General features: G+C 46.4%; 1 protein-coding gene across 1 annotated transcript in view; it reads right to left on the bottom strand.

The window, feature by feature from the left end:
- The window catches only part of LOC122392460 (eukaryotic translation initiation factor 4E transporter-like), a 309,584-nt gene that overhangs the window by 213,508 nt on the left and 74,463 nt on the right, over positions 1-21,613 (bottom strand). The window contains exon 6 of the mRNA XM_043387322.1: positions 10,205-10,542. Coding sequence (XP_043243257.1) covers positions 10,205-10,542 — 338 coding nt within the window. The remainder of the gene's footprint in view (positions 1-10,204; positions 10,543-21,613) is intronic.

Genomic DNA, 21,613 nt, shown 5'->3' with positions numbered 1-21,613 from the left:
GTTGAGTTTTTAATTTTGGGTATAGGTAGGGGCACCACTTCGATTCATGACCCTCCCCTTGGAGTTTTCCTGGATCCGCCCCTGGGACCTAGGATAGAGCCTTGGGGCACTCCTAGCTTAATACTTTGAAAAGAGGATCTAGTACTTTTAAATTCTACACATTGTTGTCTGTTTGTGAGATATGACTTGATAAAGCGAAAAGCACAACCAGTAAATCCGTATTTACGACATTTGCTGATGAGTATGTTGTGGTTCACTGTAGCAAATGCTTTTTTAAGGTCAGTGAATACCACTGAAGACAATTTCCCATTTTCAATGCTTTTTGTTATTCGTTCTTGCAGGAGTACCTACTATAGGCATGTATGTTGATAGGGATTTTTGAAAGCCAAATTGATCCTTACATAACCCGCGCACCGACGGGGGTCCGCGCCAACTTCGCACCGACGGGGGGGGGCGGATGACCGCCCCCCCCCCTGAGATCTCGAGAACGAAGCAAGATAGCGACAAGCGGTAAACGGCATCGGATACGCACGGTCAAGATCTACAATTTTTACAAAGGTCATTTTCAGGTCAGGTCAAAGATGACGTCACAGGGGTCGAAAAAGTCAAAATGGCGGCGCTAGATATTGAGAGAGTTTTTTCTCGAATAACTTTCGAATTAGTCAAGATAGGAACAAACTAAGGGCATCATCGTGATCCTCTCGTCAATCCGCATCGAATGATATATATGTTGACCTCGAAAGGTCAAGGTCAAAGGTTGACCTCAGGTCACGTGACCTCGAGGTCATCATGTATATCATTCGATGCGTCTTGACGAGCTGAACACAATGAGACCATCCACGCGGCTGTATCTTGTTCCTGTACGGAGTTATTGGCCAAAAACCTTTGGTGACCTTTGATGACGTCACATGACCTCACAGCTGCCCAACAGCAAAACAGACCTCAAGGTAGTGAAGGTTGATCGTATATGAAGTCATGTATGGTATATGGGGCCATTCCGACCCGTTTTAGTGGTAAAAACAGGGAGTTGATTTTTCCCCCATTGACTTATAATGGGGAGGTCGCAAAATTGACCTGACCTTAGGTCACCGATATCAAAATTCCGAGATATACAAATTGTAGCTACTAATGACCTAATAACATTCTGCGACTTTCAAAGGCCTCCGACATCTACTGTAGCTCTGGTACGGTGACAAAGTTGCAAAAAAGTGACTTGAGGTTGGGTCATTCAAAGTGACCTGGTGACCTGACCTTGAAAGGTAGGAAGTTCAAACTTACACACCATGTGTAAAATTGATGAGGGAATAGTCATACCAAATTTCGCGGCGCGTAGCGCCGCGGTTTTCCCGCTATTTGCGAAAAACCTCAGGGGGGGCGGATATCCGCCCCCCCCCCCCGTCGGTGCGCGGGATAATATGTCATTCTGTATGAGGTATGCATTGATTCTCTGGTGTACAATCTTTTCTAGAAGTTTGGAAAGATAGGGAAGGATACTAATGGGTCTGTAGTTGCTAAATATATTTTTACTTCCAGATTTGTATAATGGCTTCACCACAGCCATCTTCATACTTTCAGGAAATGTTCCAGTACTCAACGATATGTTTATTAAATGAACCAATTGACTGAGTATTGCTGAATATGTATTTTTAAATATTTTTGAATTGATGTTGTCAATACCAGCACCAACATTTTTCATATTTCTTATCATGGACTCTAATTCTGCAGAATTTGTTGGGTGAAGATGATCAAATGTGTTTTCACTGGAAGTGACGCTATTCAGGGGATCAGTTCTGGTATTGTAACAGCTGGAAGCTGTGACATTTTTTTTCTCCGTACGTCAAAAAGGACATCTCTCACACTCTATACGTAAGGACGATCGCACTGCCTGCCGCGGCGCTGAGCCGGCGTGGGGAGGGAGTCGACCATACGATCCCCCGACCCGTCGGCCGGTCACCATTAAGCGAAGATCAAAGGCTCGCCGAAGGGTGGAGTACAAACACACCCATCCGGGCCGGCGCAGCTACCGCCGACGAACGCGGCGCAGTCGGAACCACCTGCCCTCCGGTGCTGGCTAGTGCGAAAAACGCCGCGTCCGGCACAGGCAGGGACCGACATCCGGCGAAAATCGAGTGTGAAAACGTCATCCGGCAGGAGACAGCTGAGACGGATGAGCCGTGCTAGTGAGGATGACGTCACGTTCCGGCGGAATGGAGGGCGGAGGGTGACAGTCTCGACTCCGGATGCGAGACGGGATGTCGCCAATTTTCTGCCCCGGTCGGGGAGGCCCGGCGACGCCCGGAACCTCCGGCCCGGAAATCACAGGCGAACAAAAACTCAGCGGAGAAGGAGAAGGGGATTCAGACAGACCCGAGACCGACCATCGGAGGCCGACCACCAGGGACAGAACGCCTCGGGACTCGGCGCGGGACACCGCCCCGCCCGGCTTCGGCCGGAGCGGCCTCTCTGCTGATCGGATCATCACTGCACCGGACCTCAACTGGAGTGGACAGCAATCATCAAACACTGTCAAGTGAGTCATCTCATCTGTCCGCCTCATCAAGACTGCCTCCCCGTCATGGACAATTCAACCTCCCATTCACCCATCGGATGTCTCTGATCTGGATCACAAATGCCACTCCCTGGGGTCTAACCTGAGCCACCATTAGAGGGTAATGGATTTAACATCGTGGGAGTGTTACTCGACTGGGAAGGGGAGGGCAGATGGTCGCTACATTCCGCTCCCGACCGAGCAGCGCGGCAGTGGGGCGTCTGTTTGTAAAGGCGGGGAGGGGCTAATGGGCCTGACTGGTCCGGCCTTGGCTATGGGATAGACAGAGGGGTTAGAGGGACAGCCGGGGCGGGTCAGTAAGGGTCAGTGTAGGCTAATGGCTCACCATTACATTGGTATTGGGGGGGAGCGCTATCCGTCGGCCATCGCGCGCGCGGTCCGGCGCAGTGAGGTGTGGGATTATGAGTATGAGTATGAGAGGGGAGGGGAACAGGCCAGATGGTGTCATTTTTGGGGCGCTGGTCACTATTGACGCGTCAAACTACGTCAGATGACGTCATGACAGTTCAATTGGCGATGCTTTGTAAATAATCTTTTTGCGGTTAGGGCGTTAGGATTAGATTTAAGGTTAAGTTGTCATTGGCGAGCTGACAACCGATCGTGGTACACCGGTTGAAAATGACCAGTATTGTATCGTCCGTTTGTAAATATAGCGTGAAAAATTTAACAATCTGTCTGGGAAAGAAGGGAGGGTTACTTCAGATAGGTTGCTGATTCGGATTCACAGAGACCGCTAACGTAATTATCTTTGAGTCGTCATCGTCGATCACACGGCCTCACGCCGGCCTAGCACCACAGGCTCACCGGAGTTGAATGAGACTACGCCACGGCCGTCTGATCATCAATCAACGGAAATGCAATGATCACCCCTCACGACGCGACCATCACAGATACATTTTTTTTTTTGTTCCAAGCTAGTAGGTCAGCATAAGTTGTTTCATAATCTAACTAGTTTGAACTCGGTAGGCCAGCGTATCAATCCATTGTTAATCTAGTGTTAATTCCAAGTCTGTCAATCGATTCTCAATTCTTACAAGTGCTATTCGAGATAAATCGACGGTCAGCGTAGGATTGTCACATCCGTGGCATAGATTAATCATTGGGATAAGGTTTGATACGAAGGCGGCCCAAGAAGTCGTGACGTGTTCAGTTACATTCGGATAAGGAGAGTAAACATTGTAAATACCAAACATTATTCTGCTCCTTCGGCAGCTCAGCGCCAGAACAAGTCTGAATTGCCTTCCGGGTTGTTATTAAATCAGCATTGAGTCGTTTCGTGATTCGCGTTCATCTAACCGATACAAATCTGAATCACCATTTCAATCGTTATAAATTTTATCGCTGTTCGTAACCTGTCAATCAATTCCCCTTTCTCTCCTAGCATTATCAGTACCTAACTGATATTGATGCTAGCTCCCCCGTCGAGGTACATCAAAGATTAACGTAGAAATGTTACGGTTGTTAAATCGATGCATCATTTGAGGCAATTGATCATAAACATCAAGCGAGTTACCGTTCAATGTGACGTGACTATGTCAAATGTCACCCTGCTTGTACACATCTAGAGTTGGTTACGGAGGGAAGCGAGAAATTACCGCAGCTCATGTCCTTCATGTAGAATAAAGACGCACCGACGACAGCACCACTAGCGCCACCTACAAGATCCAATGCCTTCAGTGCAGACTCCGACAGTGCTCACTGCTCAGCTGCAGCTGACAATACTAACAGTGCCACCTAGCATGGAATACGCCACACTGGTTCCCAAAACTGCCATGAGAGGTCGCCACATAACCCTGAATCTGACGCGTATGCGAGTATGCGTAAGAGACAGACGGGCACGGGCAAGGATAGAAAGAGTTAAGTGAGTGATGAGTGAATGAGTGGACGCGTGCGGGAGTGGATGAGTAAATTGGGGCGTGAGTTGGTATGTATGTGAGAAAGAGAGCAAGATGTCGAAGTTTCTAAATCAGTAGTTATAAAGATCGATCTCATACATGAAATATTTTGGTACAAGTTCGACAATCCAGACCAACCCGTGACTCCCTACCGCCACCTAGCTAACGTAGCCTTGACGACATCCGCTAGGAGTTGCCAAAATCACCGATGAGTCAGAATGGGCGCCGATCAGATCTGAAGCAGGGTCAGGTCACCGCAGAGCTTTCATTACAATCAATTAAAGGCCGGTTATCACCTGTCCCTTTGTGTTTGCTTAATTTACAAATATTGTACAATTTCGATAAATCCCGTTTGCCTAAAAGACTCAACGATATGGTTCAATCTTAAGACCTGCCACAGTGAGTTCGAACAGATAATCGAGAGTGAGAGTGAGAGTGAGAGTGAGAGTGAGAGTGAGAGTGAGACAGAGACAGAGACAGAGACAGAGACAGAGACAGAGACAGAGACAGAGACAGAGACAGAGACAGAGACAGAGAGAGAGAGAGAGAGAGAGAGAGAGAGAGAGAGAGAGAGAGAGAGAGAGGGTGAGTGAGTGAGTGAGATATCCAGGTGTAATACTTCATTTATATCTGTAGGCAAAAGCGACCTTCATGCTAATTTAAACCAGAGAAAGACAATGACGCGAATGCTTTGGAGCTCACAAATGCGATCTGGTCCCCCCGCCGCTGGATCGGAGAAAGCACGGGCCCATGAAGTCCTCAGCTCAGCTGAACCGCGGGCAGTACACGAATATGGACCTGCTGAGAGAAACAATTAATATGTTAAGATAGCTGGACGAATACCTAATTCAACTATTGACCCATCCTGACTTCAGTGAAAAATGACGGACACAATTGCGGGTGGTTAAAGGGGAGAAAGAGGGAGCAGAGTAACATACGATCAAATTTTAGGAAATTTTGGTGAACAACCCTATAACCCTGGTCTAATTCAGGGAGAAACTGGTTACCTATGTCAGTCGAACTCAAACTCTGCATTGCAAGGCATGCCACCAAATCAGATTAGCAGACAATTATAGGCTAAAGGCAGGAATGAAGAATTAATTGTGTTATGATTGAGCGTGTATCACTAAAACTTAGAAATTCAAAGAAAGAAAAGACCATGGCTGAGTCAGATGGTGTTAGATTCAATTGAACAAGCACCAGGGACTTATGAGGAAATTGCACCAACCCCAGTCACCTTTCTAGTGTCATTCCCTAACGAACAGGTACTACAATATGTCAAGGGTCATTGCCACCCAAGCTAGGAGGACATTCATCTCATGTCATGCGTGGTGTGAAAGCTACTGACAACTATACTTACAAAGTTTTGGAGGGACACGCTGAAATTAATGAATTCAGATGGTAAATCAGTAACATACAACAATTCAAGTCAGACTATTCCCAGTCGCATCCAAGGTTGTTTCATCCGTTTCTATTGAACATGGAATTTCAATGCTAATGACCATTGACCTCTCAGTCTCAAGTCACAACTGATCTCATATCTGGCCTGGGATGCTAGCACCGCAGTTTCGGACCAGTGTGGTTTCACTTAAAAAGGGGTATCTTAGAATTGAAAATCATAAGGCATCAGTGACTACAATCTTTGACGGGTGACGAAAGAGATACAATGAAGATATACCAGTCTGAGTCTTTGTTGAGCCATTAATTTAGTTTGAAATTAGCACCACTCTCCAATGGCCAGTTCCCATTAGCTTCTTAAAAGTTACTGCTCTTGCCATTTTTTTTTTATAAATTTATTCTGAATGGTTGAAGGGGCAGATTTGTGAAATCAGAGCTCGCACTAAGCATAGCTTGTTGTGCTGAACCGACCTGCCACCCGACCACGCAATACCAGTTGTATGGCATAATTTTGTCTTAAAGTTTAACATGTCCTCATGACTGGACACAGCCCCCCCCCCCTGATTTGATATAACCACTTCTCATTGCTGATGTTCCCACTCAGATAATTGGATATCACATTGGCCAAAATTTGTACACCTTCAACAACATAGTAATCGGTAAACCGAGCTCCCTTAAATTAGAACACCACAAGTCGATTGTCAATTGCAAGTTAAATAAATTATCTAGACCAGTATGTCAATAAAAGTCTGCATTATGAAATTGATTCTAAAAATCGGTTCAGTGGCATAACATGAAATCACATGATTTGGATTGTCTTTAAAACCGAAATGCCAAATTGAGACTAATCCGGCGCACTACCTTAGAGTTCCCTTGATGCAAATACTTACGACCCCAGAGAAAGTTGCGACAGCGTGGCGAGGGACGCCAGACAACAATCCACATAAAAAATATTCATGATCACAAATGATTGGGCACTACCGAGAATTGCTTCATTGAAACCACGTGGAACCAAGGCCATCTATAGAAGGTACAGTCACTCCCCCGCCGACCAATCAGAGACAGATCCTGAGTGACGTCACCCCTGATGCTCGAAAGGGGTACTCCATTCCTTTACAACGTAAAAATGACTAACTTCATTTGAAGATTGTTGGTGACACTCTACACACATCGCTCAACCATTGATGTCATTGGAAAGTCCAACTAATTTTCTAGCGATAAAAAAGAGCGGCAATATGCTAAGAAATGGCCGGTTTTGAAGATAAAGACGATTTCAAAACCCTCTGCAGTTGCAGGAAAGCAACGTAAAAACGCATCGAGCTTATATTTTTACTATGAATAAATCATTTTTCAGGAAGTTTTTAGATATGGTATCGATTTATTTAACAACTTTATTACAATATTTTTAATACTTGGAACTTTATTTCAAAATAATATTTTCAAAAACGGCAACTGTTGGCTAGTAGCTCTGAAGCGATTGTGGCGCGCCGCGCCATTATTGTCCTGAGGCCCCCATATGATGTCATCAAAAGTGGAGTGACATGGGCCTGCGTGGAACACCCAAGAGAGTCAAGTTGAAATTCCGACCAAAAGTTGGCGTGTCCAAGGTTAGACGATGAAAAGTCAGGATGTACCAACCCGCCGACGACACGATCTTATGACGTCATTACTGATCAACAAGTGTAAACACAGTCTGTTTCCTGGAATATGACGTCACTGAGTGAATATAGAAAGCTACGGTGGAGACGTTTCGGATGATAGGCGTAAATATCGTGTAGATGAAAGGAGTAGTAGATGGTCTGAGTATTTGGCGGCGCAGATTTCTCTATCAAATGACTTTTTTTTTCATGTCGCGGGTAACAATTGACCCGTACCGCGCAGCGGTGCGCACATGGACTGAAGGGATTCTACGGATCAGACAGGTAAGGAGATACAGAAGGAGTGACTCTGAAGTAGTCGATAGATATTGAAACCGGAATTACCCAAGGAGGAACAGATCTAAGGATGGATGCTAGCCGAAGAGGAGGTATGTTGCAACACTTTCATGTGTTTTTGACCCTGCTGATACGTCTAAGCCTACTAGGATTGGAACTGTCTCACGTTACGGAAGAAGTAAGTATGTTAGGCAGATATCAGAACGAAGAACGCCATAAGACGCCCAAGCTGAGAGGTGAGTCAGAGAGAGAGACAGAGCGATAGAGCACGCCGCCCGAGGTGAGTGACAAATACGAAAATGATAGAGGTTGAGGCGAGGAGTAATACCGCCGGGAATCGGGATAAGGTAAGTGATTAAGTCCACCGTCGGAATGATCGCAGCACGCATTACTCATGACGCTAACGCGCTTGAACACACATCTGCAGGACAGAATTCCACGGCGTCGGATAAAATTGCAGGATAGATTCAGTCATGGAGTCTTTCGAATCACACCGGTCAATGATTCAAAGGCGCCACTTGCGGGTGCCATGACTGCATGAGAGTACTCAGTAGGTACCTGTCTATGAGCCCGGTGAGACTGCGGTCGTCGGGGTAGCAGGATTGTGTCCACCGGTTCGTTAGGTGAAAACGCGTAAGACGGTCTCTCACAGAAGGGCTGCAAGGGTCAGTAACCAACGTCCGGCCGCGGGGTTTTAGTAGGGAAACAGAGATGTGCCGTGAGCGACAGAGGTTGACGGACCAATCATAAGCCACCGAGGAACGCTAATAACTGACGCTACCCGCGTCGATCTTTAGACAAGTAATCGGGGTCAAATGATGTAGGTGTTCGAAGAGAGTGGGCCGGCAGAGATTGATTGAACCAATCACACCCATTGACGAACGCTAATAATGTAATCGCTACCTGCGTTGCACCTTTAGACAAGTAATCAGGGTCAAGTGATGTAGGTGTTCGAGGATATTGGGCCAGGGAGCCCAAGAGGTGCTAGGAAGAGCACACACGATTCCAATGTTGGAATGGGGCGCGATAAGTCGTTGGGAGGTAAGAGTAAGCTAAGATGAAATTTACACTAATCACGGAGTCTACTGAACAAATTGCGTTTATTGTCCCTGATATGTACCGCTGGAGGGAGTTAGAACAATTGCTGGGAGGGACTGAGAGGTCAACGCGGGGTCAAATTTATTGTAGTGGGATGAGAGAGGTATGACAAAGAGAGTGAGTCGGAGGGAGATTGAGGTATGCGTCATATAGTGTAAGGACCAGCGGGAGATCTAATCTCAGTATTGAGGGCGACATTAAATAGGGATGTACTCGATTATCTTTGGGATGATAGGCATAAGAAAGGGAGAGAGAATGGTGGGTAGCTATCAGGTATTAGATGGTGGCTTCAGGTTATGTCCTCAAGGGAGACATCAAAATTATATGCTTTGGGGAGACTTCCGTGTCCTAAATTCCTTATGAGACAGATACCATCCTAGGCAGTGAAGACTATATGTTGACAAGCGACAAGCCAGCCTCATTATAAATATTGTTTGTGACGAGCCCCAGGCGCAAGGAACGGTGGCGGAAAGGAATCGGTCAGCTTGAAACCAACGGACCGATCATCACTGGAAATGGGTGTGTAATTACGTTTGAACAAGAAAAAAATCAAACAGCAAGAGAGTCAACTAGTTAATCAACAATTTGTGGAATTACCAGCCTAAACCACTCACCTGAAGTTGTTCCAGAGGATGGCGCAGGTCGGCAACCATCTCGGAAAGAAAAACACCCCCGATGAACGAAATTTTATTAAACAATATTTTTTTTGAAACATACTCCCCACCGCTTCCGGACCCCCAGGGGGCATCATCACAGTATTTGGGATTTCTTTTTGTAGCTTCTCACCAATTGATATGAAAAAATTGTTAAATAAGTGAGCTACTTGTTTGGTGTCTTCAATGGGATTTCCATGCGTATCACTGAAAGCAGTAGATACTTCAGATTTTCTAGGATTCTTATTTATACAACTGTTGAGTATTTCCCACATTCACCTGTCGCAGAGGTCAGCGTCTTTTGAACTACGCAATATGATTGGTCAATTAGCCTCCGCTGCAAAACTATTTCCGGATAAATAGATCTTCCTATATGAAAAATACTTTTCAAAAGTCCTTTGGTAATCATTAATTATTTCCCTTTCAGTCATTTTTTTTAGCATTAAAATCATAAAACTATGGCAAACTACTTTCAAGAAAGTGGTATATGTCCTTCAAGAAGATCACTGTCCTGATGATTACTTAACTTCAAATTAACTTTTCATAAGTTGGTCGGCTGCGGCGCGCGGTGAGTGAGCGCTGAGTGAGCGCTGAGTGAGCGTGGCGCTGGGAGGCGCGGTGAGTGGCGCTGAGCGCCGGGCGCCGGCAGACTCGTACCTGGGCCGGATGAAACCTTCTCCTGCTTGTGCTGGGCGGTGGGAGCGCTGCACTCGGCCGGCCCGTGCTCCGGCTCGGCGGCCGTCGGCGGGTCGGCGCCACCCTCGTCCCCGAAGCCGTGCAGTTCGACCATGTCGTTCTGGCTGGTGGGGCCGGCCGAGAACCACTCGGGCTGGTCGTCGGCCCGGCTGCGCCGCTCCGGCCGCTCCGGCCGCCGCCGGCCGCTGCCGCCCTGGCCCGGCTCCCGGCCGAAGCCGCTGCTGGCTGGCCGCTCCCAGTCGCGTCCGAAGCCGCCGCGTCGCTCACGGTCAGTGCGCCTCTCGTCGAGCCGCTCCGGCCTGCCCAACACGCACAACAATCTCACCGGCACAGCCACAGCCGCGGCAAATCGCCGCATGCCAATATGTATGCTAAATCATTTTAGGGCAGAATATGACATTCCTAATTTCTTACGAAAATCTTATTGGAAATTTGTCATTTTACTGCAGCCACTTTAACCTTAAATTTTTCCGACACATTTATGTAAAAACGCATTTTACTTTAGAAAGAAAGGAGCAGTACACTATTCGTCAGGATATATATTGGACAACGGATACACCAGCTGCAGAAGGAGCAGTAGGTGCACTAGTTGTCAGGCTATATATTGAATAACTGACACACCAGCTGCAGCGACGCACAAAACGCCCTTTTTATCTGGATAGCCTGAGTAGTTACGGAGCGAGCGAAGCGAGCGTAGTCTTTCCTTAGATTAACGGAAATTTCTGAGTATGAGCGGCCGGCCGGCCGGCCGGCCGTGGTCACGCTTTTGCGAGGCTTATATCTCAGCAACCACTTGACCGATTTACACGGGGTAATTTTTGTAGGGTAGCTTCATTCCTTCTACCAAGTATTGGACTATTCCTGATGCATGTGGGTGACCCCTTATGCACGTGCCACGTGCAAAACGAAGAGGTGTCCGTTTTGTAATTGTTGCAATATCTCGGTAACTACTTGGCCGATTGCGCTGAAAGTTGGCATGTAGGTAGACACCCACTAGGCACTGCATATCCATGTGCCAGAGTTGGGGCGCTGCTGCACGTGCGCACGTGCAGGGGTCGTTTCCAGATCTCGAGAACGGCTCGGCCGATTGCGCTCAAATTTGGTACACAGTTAGGGACCGGTTAGTAGGGTGCCGTGCACAAGTCAGTTGGGACCCATTTTGCACGTGCGCACGTGCAGGGTGCCGCTTCCAGATCTCGAGAACGGCTGGGCCAATTGTGCCCAAATTTGGCACATCGCTAGAGACCGGTTAGTAGGGTGCCGTGCACAAGTCAGTTGAAGGTACCCCCTCGCAATTTCGCACGTGCAAGGCCCACCCTCTCGCTCGCTCCGTTAGTCGCCCCAAAAGGCATTATACTGGTTAATATACTAGTATTTGGTATTGTAAAAACACTCGTTTTATTCCTAAGAGCTCAGACAATTTCATAGATAACTTATATTTAATCAGACATACTTGACAACTTTTACAAAAAAAAAAAAACACAATAACTTTGCAAAATATGCAGACAAAATTAACCATAGCCCGTAGGGGAAGCTGGGGTAAGACGGACCAGCCAACGTTTGAGGCCGCATATCTTGCTACACTGCTCTCGTAACTCATTTTGTTTATAGGCTTCTGAATGCTCAATCCTTTCTCTTTTGATATGTGCAAAGACTGAATTTCAAATTCAAGAAATCTAGGTGGTGGCTGCTCAGGGGACATGTCAAAATAACCGACAAGAAAAAACGCCGGGTAGGACGGAACACCCAGCAGTGCCTGCTGGGGCATTCCACGATAGATCGTACAAGGCCCGTCACCCTCATCTCTCAGATTTTAATGAAAATCGGTCCTAGGGGTAATCATAGGCCCCAAAGACGCCTGGCAAAATATCAGACTTCTCAGATCAAAACTTTTTGAGTTATATTGCATTACATTTCGTTGGACTTAAGATGAGAATGAACCTGATTAAAAGGCACAGAGTTGTATTGATCATTTAGTAACATTTTCAAACGTTTCTTCTCTTAACAGAGACATCATCAGTGAACAAGGACCGCAGAGCGGCATTTACCAGGCGACTCATGGAGCTGATTGGGAGTGGGAAGACCGTAGTGTACATCGACGAGACCAATTGCAACCTCTTCTTACGACGTCAGGAGGGACGCTCACGCCGCGGGACACGCTGCAGTGTTAAGGCGGCAACAGCAAAGGGCCCAAACGTGCACATTATTGGTGCAATTACGCAGACCGGCCTTGTTCACTGGCAAAGGAGGCGAGGCTCATTCAAAAAGGAAGACTGTGCCGCCTGGCTGCGCGAGGTCCTGAGGCGCTGCCCGGAAGACCCCGATGAGCTAGTTGTCGTGTGCGACAATGCACCAGTGCACGCGACTCTCGAAGAGGTCTTCGAGGCAGACGGGGTGCTTGCTGGAGCACAGCTGCTGCGGCTGGCGCCATACAGTGCCCCTATGAACCCAATAGAAATCATCTGGTCTGCCGTCAAAGCTATCATGAAACGGGAGCTGGCTGCAAACCTGGACGAGGCCCTCAACACGCAGCCAGAATTGACGCAGTCAGAACATCGGCTGAGGCACTTGGAGCAGAAGATTGACATCGCCATGGCTTCAGTTACCCAGCGGATGTGCCTCAGGGCATGCAATCATGTGCAGACGTACTTCGCTGGGTGCCTCGAGGAACGCAACCTCCCGATGGGCGTTTAAGATGTCCCTGCTTAAGCTGCGGCTCTGCCGCACCGCTGCACTGTTTTCAGCTTTGAGATGTGTGCCCGTGGCCGGGTCGCAGCGGGTCCGACTGCTGTCCGCTGGCAGAGTCGATTATCTGGTCGATTACCTGACCATTCATTCCGATCTCTGTGTCATGGCATCAATACAGATACCAAACATTCGCTCGTTTCGTTACGTGGTACCTAATGCATAGAGGCATGCAAGTAAGTACTAAGAAGTGTGGTAAGGGCATTTTGTATATCAAATTAATCAAATTACGCATTAGAAGACGTTAACCGGCTCTCCATCCATCCCTTTACGAGTAATAGCTCATTAAGTTAAGCATGGCGCAATTTGGGCACCTTCCCCTACTAAGTTACTCAACATGGTTTCTTTTCAAATTGAACTTTATCTGTTTCAAATTGAATTTCAGCTTTTTGAACTTGAATTTTGTTCATTTCAAATTGAATTTTATCTTTTTCAAATTGAAATTCATCTTTTTCAAATTGATTTACATCTTTTTCAAATTGAGCTACAACGAAGGAAAAAAGGTGTAGACCTTTCCATGTCAATAATTTGAAAGTCATCTAATGAGAAAGGAGTGTCACAAGCTAAGGAGTGGTCCCTTACTGAGGATGCGACGGGACAAGATAAATGGGTTCCAGTTCTGTCGGACTTTCCTTGATGCTGGCATACTCTAGTGCATAATCTTACATAGGTGGATCCTATGAAAGTCCCCTCACACGAGGGGCAACTGAATTTATAAATGACACTAGAGCGGCAAGCCTTAGGGACAACGTCTTTGAACCGAAACAGGGAGCCTATGCTTAGTTTGTTGCGTAGCACCAGCCTGGGGTTCATGTAGGGATAGTACTTTTTTAGAAGTGATTCTACTGCTTCTTTTAGTTTTAGCGACTGTTTCCCGAAATGGGGAAAAACATAATATTTTTCAAGCTTTTCTACGTGGTACGTCGAGACCTTGGGCGTAAACCGTTTGTTCAAAAACTTGGAAATCGCTGAGTCAATAAGAGCATTTGTGTAGCCATTTTCTATAAAGAACTTACGGAGGAAGCTGATCTCCATATCAAAAAGTTTGAAAGACGAGCTAATGTTGTAGGCACGATAGATGGCAGTGTTTAGGATGGCTTTCTTAATAGAGAGGGATGTAGCTAAAAAAAAAACTAAGACCGAGGCCAGTGTATGATGGTTTGCGATAAACGGATGTTTCTAGCGAGTTGCCAGATCGTCTTATCCGGACATCCAAAAAAGGAAGTGAGCCGTCTGATTCGACCTCCTTGGTAAACTTCATTTTTATTTTTGGATGTTGACCAGTGACCATTCAAAAAATCGAGGAACTTATCCACATGTGAAATGTCATTGAAAATCAAAAAGCAATCATCCACATACCTCTTGTATGGTCTGTTCCATATAAAGCTTGCAGTCCGAGTTTCTTCGGCAGATCGCTCCTCCGCTCGAATTTGCGTCTTAAAATGCAAGAGCTGTATATACAGAAATCACGCACTGCCTTCAGCAGGGCACTTCGGCTGCAAACTTGAAACGGAGCAGAGTATAGTATGATGGACGAAATTCTGACGGGCACGTACTTAACCATTTTTTTCTCATGGAAACACAGGAAGATGTTAGCAAACGTTGGACCTAAGGGTAGACCCATACCCACTGCCACACCATCAGTCTGTCTGTACAGTTTACTGTTGAACAGAAAGTAAGAGTTTGACACAGCTAAAGGTCGCCGTCCACTGCACTTTTATCCGCCGAAAATAAGCGCTTACTGGCAGAATTAACTACAGAGGCAATGGTAGGAGCAGAATCTGCAGCCGCCGAAACGGCCCAGCCGCCGACAACGTGTTTCGGCATGTTCATCTTTTCATCGCTTACTTTACGCTCTTAATTTAGTGGCGGAAAAGTTGGATCGTGGGAGCTTTTTCTGCCGCTGTTGACGCCGACCGCGCAAGATTCAGTTCCCTTTCGCGGGCTATTGCTCGGCGACGGTGCGGGCTACGAGGGTGAAATTTTCGCACTAAGCCGGACGCATGCAACCATTTGTCATATCAGCTTTTCGAAGGGGTGCGTTCAGCGGTTTGCACGTGGCGAGCGCATCTTTGCGACATTTTGGGCCGCGGCCGCTGCCGAGCAGAGAGCACGTGCCTTAGGCCTAGATTTTTTTCACCGTGAAAACTGAGCGAAATCAGAGCCGGCAGGTCATGTAAGGAGGGCTCAGGAGACAGATGATGTCACGGGGTGTCAATGTTTTGTCGATTTTTAAGACATTGCTGTGCAGTAAATAATCTTTTTTATGCTCTAAGGGAGCCCAAAAGTTTAATATCAAACTGCCTTAGAGGATAAAATCCTCGAAGATAAATATTGGCGAAGATTGGTAGACACCCGCTGACGTCATCTTTCAAGGCCACCGATGTAAACAAACGGCTAACCATTCTCCTATAACCGAAGGTTTGTTGTCAATAGTTAAAGTGGTTAAAGACCGGTTCTATAGCCTTGGTTAAAACACTATTCGTTAGAACTATTTATTGTCACCGTGGTTAGTACGAAGTAACTGACGGGCAGGCGAGCCAGTAATTATGTTTTTCATTCTATTGTATACGGCCTCGGCCGGCGGGTCCTTTGAGCCGTGCTTTGAGCATCTCTGCCGATGCTTTTGTGCAGTGGACGGAGTCATTTCAGCAAACGCCGAGAATACGCGCTTATCGACGAGTACACGCGTACTTTCGGCGGATCACAATGTGCAGTGGACGGCGACCTTAAGTCAAGCATAGCACTGAAAAGCTTTTTAGGGATGCCACTTATGCTATCGCAACCACTCATCAAGGAATTGACAGCTATATCTATGGTCTCCTGGACGGGTATGTTTGTAAATAGACTTTCAACATCAAAACTTGTCATGATCATGCTACTGGACAGCTTCATATCATTTATGTTTCGAGCGAATTCATGACTGTTCTTTACAGTGTACTCGTTTTCAGTGATAGGTGCCAAAAGTGGGACGAGAAACTTCGCCAGAGAGTATGTGGCGGTTCCACACGCTCTAAATATGGGACGAAAGGGCAGGTTTGGCTTATGCCTTATGGACTTTGGGAAGACCATAAAGAACACCAGGTGCTGATCCAGATACATGTAGTCTACTGTACGTTCCTTCTGAAATGATTGCCATCTTTTTTAAGTTTGTTCTTCCACTTTGAGCAAAAGCTTGTGAGGAGGTTCAGTTACAATAGATAACTTAGAACGGTCTGCCAGAATTGTCTCTACTTTATCGACATATTGGTCTCGATCTACGATAACTACGCCCTTACCTTTATCAGGACGAGTTACAACAATGATTGGTCAGAGGCAAACTTCTTCAATAACACTACATCTGACTTGGAGAAAATTGGAGAAAACACTTTGGAAGGTCTAAAACCATTGTAAAATCGAAAGGCTAATGATCGTAAGTTCTGTTTCACTTCTTGAAAGGTGAATCTTGCGGCGAGCGGGAGGTGAACGATCGACTGAGCCGGAGTTTCAAAATGTAGAAAATATTTGTAGAAGCTCAGCCTCCAAACAGGCAGTCTGAAGTCCAGCCCAAACGCCAGCAGTGTCTTGATGCGCGAGGGAATGGATTTTGAAGAGAAGTTGAAGATGACCTTGTTTGGATCACAAGGTTGAAGCGAGTTCTCAATTCCGAGCCGAGCGAGCTTTCTTGCGTGGATTGATTCATGTTTTCTTTTGAAGGTGGCCAGAACATCTTTACTGACGTTGATAAGCCAGTAAAACTTGAAAAAAGATAGAACTTGATAAATGCTTTTCCGAGTTTCTGTACATTTCTTCTCAATATCGGCATGTCGTCGTTTCTTAAACTTGATTTCTTCGTCTAACAGTTTTTGCTGCCAGGACTTGTCGAGTTGTGTTGAATGAAGCGACTTTTTGTAAAGTTTAAATCGAAGGAATTTCGGGAAGATGTCATAGGTCTTGCAGGTAAGTAGAAACTTCAGGTCAAGGTTACATTTTTCTCTTTTCTTGATCAGGGCTAAGTAGCCCAGGACGTTTCTCAAAGTTGATCTACCATGATTGCGATTGATGAGATCGAAGAGTCGTGACTTCGTTGGACTTAAGATGAGAATGAACCTGATTAAAAGGCACAGAGTTGTATTGATCATTTAGTAACATTTTTCAAACGTTTCTTCTCTTAACAGAGACATCATCAGTGATTCAGTGATTCGTTACATTTCGATACATGGTAACAAGCAATCAGCGCGGTGAGCGAGTCGGCACAGTATCGCAAGTCTAATTCAAAAATTCACAAACACACTAAACAAGTCATACGCATCATTTCATAATGACCCCCTAGGTGACAATATTAAGGTTAACCGCGGAACTCTTATCATTGAGAGCATAGAGATCTTATATAGGTACATAGAGATGACACGCCTATGTTAAAGCACTTGATTTCGTGGCGATTCAGTGGGTCTTTTTAAGCAAGGTTTTCTGGGGTGCCATGGCCCGTGACTTGCATTTTGTAAGGATTCGGTCAAGGAGATTGTGTTAACATCCGCTTATTTTTAAGTACAGTTTTTCTTTTTTGTCTAGCTGTGACGCTTTCGAGCGTAATTATTGAAATGAAATTAGGCATGTTTTAACCTTATGCTCGTATCAGGTACTGCATGTATCATTAACCCTCGCCGTCCGACGGGGGGGGGGGGCGGGTGCCGCCTCCCTATAGGGTTTTTCACGATAGCTCCGAACACGCAGGCGATAGAGAGCTGAAACTTGGCATACCTGACCTTTGACCCAACCCGCATCTTGTGACACCAACCGCATTTTCAGGTCAGGTCAGGTCACTGACCTGTGACGTCATAAGTGAACCTCTGCACAGTCCTCAGATGTCGCAACTTCGCAACGCCGTCAGTGCCAGAGGAACTTTCACAGGGAGATGAAACTTACAGGATGTAGTGCCTATCATCCAGAGGTCTCACAACTTGTACATAACTATATCTCGGATTTTCCCTAAAAATCACATGAGGTCAGGTCGGCCACGTGACCTCACCATTAGGTATAAATCAATGGGGAAAAATGAAAACTGCTATGTTAGCGCCGAGAACTATCTCAAACTGTCTCCAGCACATGGAATCGTGATTTCTTGCACGTCTTGCAAGGTCCGATGCTTCACTTTTGCATTGTTGACATTGCGTGGCGTCATTTATGGTCACTTGGGTCATTGATTAAAGAAAGCGCGGTTTTGAGGCTCATGATTACAATATATAACTGCAATGAAAACCGTAAGACGGTTTGACAAAAGTCAGTTTGTCAGTTTGGCGAACATGTCTTATTTTCTTGGCCCTATTTTGAATATAATTATTAGCATGAGGCTTACGGTTTTCATTGCAGTTTTATACTTGGGTCATTAGAGTTTTTCATCAATAACTCCCCATCAAATTGAGTTAGCGAGTCGGGAAAGCCACCAATAAACTCAAGAAGACCTGCCAATTCGAGTAATATGTAACATGACCTCTTTCAACCAGCTTCGTGATCTGGGGGAGCTGACCTGCCCTTGACCCGAGGTCAACACCTCAAGTTGACCTCACCCGAACAAAAAGTATACCATTCGACGCGCCTGAGCGAGACAAACACGATGATGCCAAAATCGCGGCTCTCCGACCGTTTTTTTGCGAAGTTATGAAAAACTGAACCATGGCCCTTGGTCACTTGACCTGATCTCATGAGACCTTAAAATCGGGTGCCAGTCCCTGCGTCTTGTAACGGCACACACGCTTGTTTTCTCCGCGACACTCTAGCTTCATCAGGGGCGAAACGGCGAGGGAAATCGTACCCCCCCCCCCCCCGGCCGGCGCGTATGCAGAAAACCAATAGGTCCGGCTAGGGTTAATGTATCATTGAATGGGAACATGCAACATATGTATATTTGAGCTTGCACCGTGCTCAGAAAGGTTCAGAACAGCCGTTTTCACGACGGTTGACCGAAAGCGCCAAACTTGACCAAATCTCAAGGAACCTACCCTGAAAATTCCATGCATCTGACCCAAATGACCTTAGACCTGTAACCTTTTTTTTTTGGGGGGGGCATGTCAGGGGGGTCATAAAACATGCATCGCACAACCCTAGTAAATAATAAAGTTGGTTCATGTGCTGACCCTTGGTGACCTAACTTGTGACCTGACATGGTATAATCAGTGACCTCTAATAGCAACATATATACTAGGCAACGTACGCCCTATTTTTAACGTACGCGAAACATTTTATCTTTGACCTGACCTGTGACGTCATCGGTGACCCCGAGGTCAATGAAATTGGAGTTCCGTCGACAAATTTGACAGGGCTATCGAACATCGTTTGAATGTTACGGATCCGTCCAGTAGTTTCGGAGATACGAGAGGGGGGCAAAAAATGCCCCCCGCCCCCACCGCGCGGAAGGTGGCCAGGAGGTCCACCGCCTGCCCGGTTGATGAGAGCCTGAATGAGAGAGAATGTTTTTAGGCGAGCTTTTAAGGAATTCAATAAAAACACAAAATGAAATCATGCTACAAATTTCATTGCTTACCTCAGGAATGAAATCAGCCAGGAAAGAACAGCAATATTTTAAACCAGTAAAACGCCTTTTGGGGCGACCAACGGAGCGAGCGAGAGGGTGGGCCTTGGACAAGCGAATTTGCAAGGGACACCTCCAACTAACTTGTGCACTGCACCCTACTAACCGGTCCCTAGCGATGTGCCAAATATGAGCGCAATCGGCCTAGCCGTTCTCGAGATCTGGAAGCGGCACCCTGCACGTGCACACGTGCAAAATGGGTCACAACTGACTTTTGCACGGCACCCTACTAACTGGTCCCTAACCATGTACCAAATCTCAGCACAATCGGTTCAGCCGTTCTCGAGATCTGGAATCGAACCCTGCACGTGCGCACGTGCAGCAGCACCCCAACTGTGGCACATGGATATGCATTGCCTAGTGGGTGCCTAGTGCCTACCTACATGCCAACTTTCAGCGCAATCGGCCAAGTAGTTACCAAGATATTGCAACTATTGCAAAACTGACTGACACCTCTTCGTTTTGCACGTGGCACGTGCATAAGCGGTCACCCACATGCATCGAGAATAGTCCAATACTTGGTAGAAGGAATGAAGCTACCCTAGAAAAATCATCGAATGTAAATCGGTCAAGTAGTTGCTGAGATAGGTATAAGCCTCGCAAAAGCGTAACCACGGCCGGCCGGCCGCTCATACTCAGAAATTCCCGTTAATCTACGAAAGACTACGCTTGCTTCGCTCGCTACATAACAATTTCTTCAGACTAACAATGCCTCAGCCATATTGGCACGCTACTGGCTGAAAATAAGTTGCTTAAAAAGACCCACTGAATCGCCACGATCTTAAGTGCATGTCATCTCTATGTATATAAGATCTCTATTTTGTGAATATATAAAGATTCCAAAATTCTCACCTCAAAACTAGACCTATCCATGTCAATAATTTGAAAGTCATCTAATGAGAAAGGAGTGTCACAAGCTAAGGAGGGGTCCCTTACTGAGGATGCGACGGGACAAGTTAAATGGGTTCCAGTTCTGTCGGACTTTCCTTGATGCTGGCATACTCTAGTGCATAATCTTACATAGGTGGATCCTATGAAAGTCCCCTCACACGAGGGGCAACTGAATTTATAAATGACACTAGAGCGGCAAGCCTTAGGGACAACGTCTTTGAACCGAAACAGGGAGCCTATGCTTAGTTTGTTGCGTAGCACCAGCCTGGGGTTCATGTAGGGATAGTACTTTTTTAGAAGTGATTCCACTGCTTCTTTTAGTTTTAGCGACTGTTTCCCGAAATGGGGAAAAACAAAATATTTTTCAAGCTTTTCTACGTGGTACGTCGAGACCTTGGGCGTAAACCGTTTGTTCAAAAACTTGGAAATCGCTGAGTCAATAGAGAGAGAGAGAGAGAGAGAGAGAGAGAGAGAGAGAGAGAGAGAGAGAGAGAGAGAGAGAGAGAGAGAGAGAGAGAGAGAGAGAGAGAGAGAGAGAGAGAGAGAGAGAGAGAGAGAGAGAGAGAGAGAGAGAGAGAGAGAGAGAGAGAGAGAGAGAGAGAGAGAGAGAGAGAGAGAGAGAGAGAGAGAGAGAGAGAGAGAGAGAGAGAGAGAGAGAGAGAGAGAGAGAGAGAGAGAGAGAGAGAGAGAGAGAGAGAGAGAGAGAGAGAGAGAGAGAGAGAGAGAGAGAGAGAGAGAGAGAGAGAGAGAGAGAGAGAGAGAGAGAGAGAGAGAGAGAGAGAGAGAGAGAGAGAGAGAGAGAGAGAGAGAGAGAGAGAGAGAGAGAGAGAGAGAGAGAGAGAGAGAGAGAGAGAGAGAGAGAGAGAGAGAGAGAGAGAGAGAGAGAGAGAGAGAGAGAGAGAGAGAGAGAGAGAGAGAGAGAGAGAGAGAGAGAGAGAGAGAGAGAGAGAGAGAGAGAGAGAGAGAGAGAGAGAGAGAGAGAGAGAGAGAGAGAGAGAGAGAGAGAGAGAGAGAGAGAGAGAGAGAGAGAGAGAGAGAGAGAGAGAGAGAGAGAGAGAGAGAGAGAGAGAGAGAGAGAGAGAGAGAGAGAGAGAGAGAGAGAGAGAGAGAGAGAGAGAGAGAGAGAGAGAGAGAGAGAGAGAGAGAGAGAGAGAGAGAGAGAGAGA

The sequence above is a fragment of the Amphibalanus amphitrite genome, unplaced genomic scaffold, assembly GCF_019059575.1.
Source record: "Amphibalanus amphitrite isolate SeventyFive unplaced genomic scaffold, NRLGWU_Aamphi_draft 000023F_arrow, whole genome shotgun sequence".
Classification (NCBI taxonomy): domain Eukaryota; kingdom Metazoa; phylum Arthropoda; class Thecostraca; order Balanomorpha; family Balanidae; genus Amphibalanus; species Amphibalanus amphitrite.
This window is presented reverse-complemented; position numbering and strand designations above follow the sequence as displayed.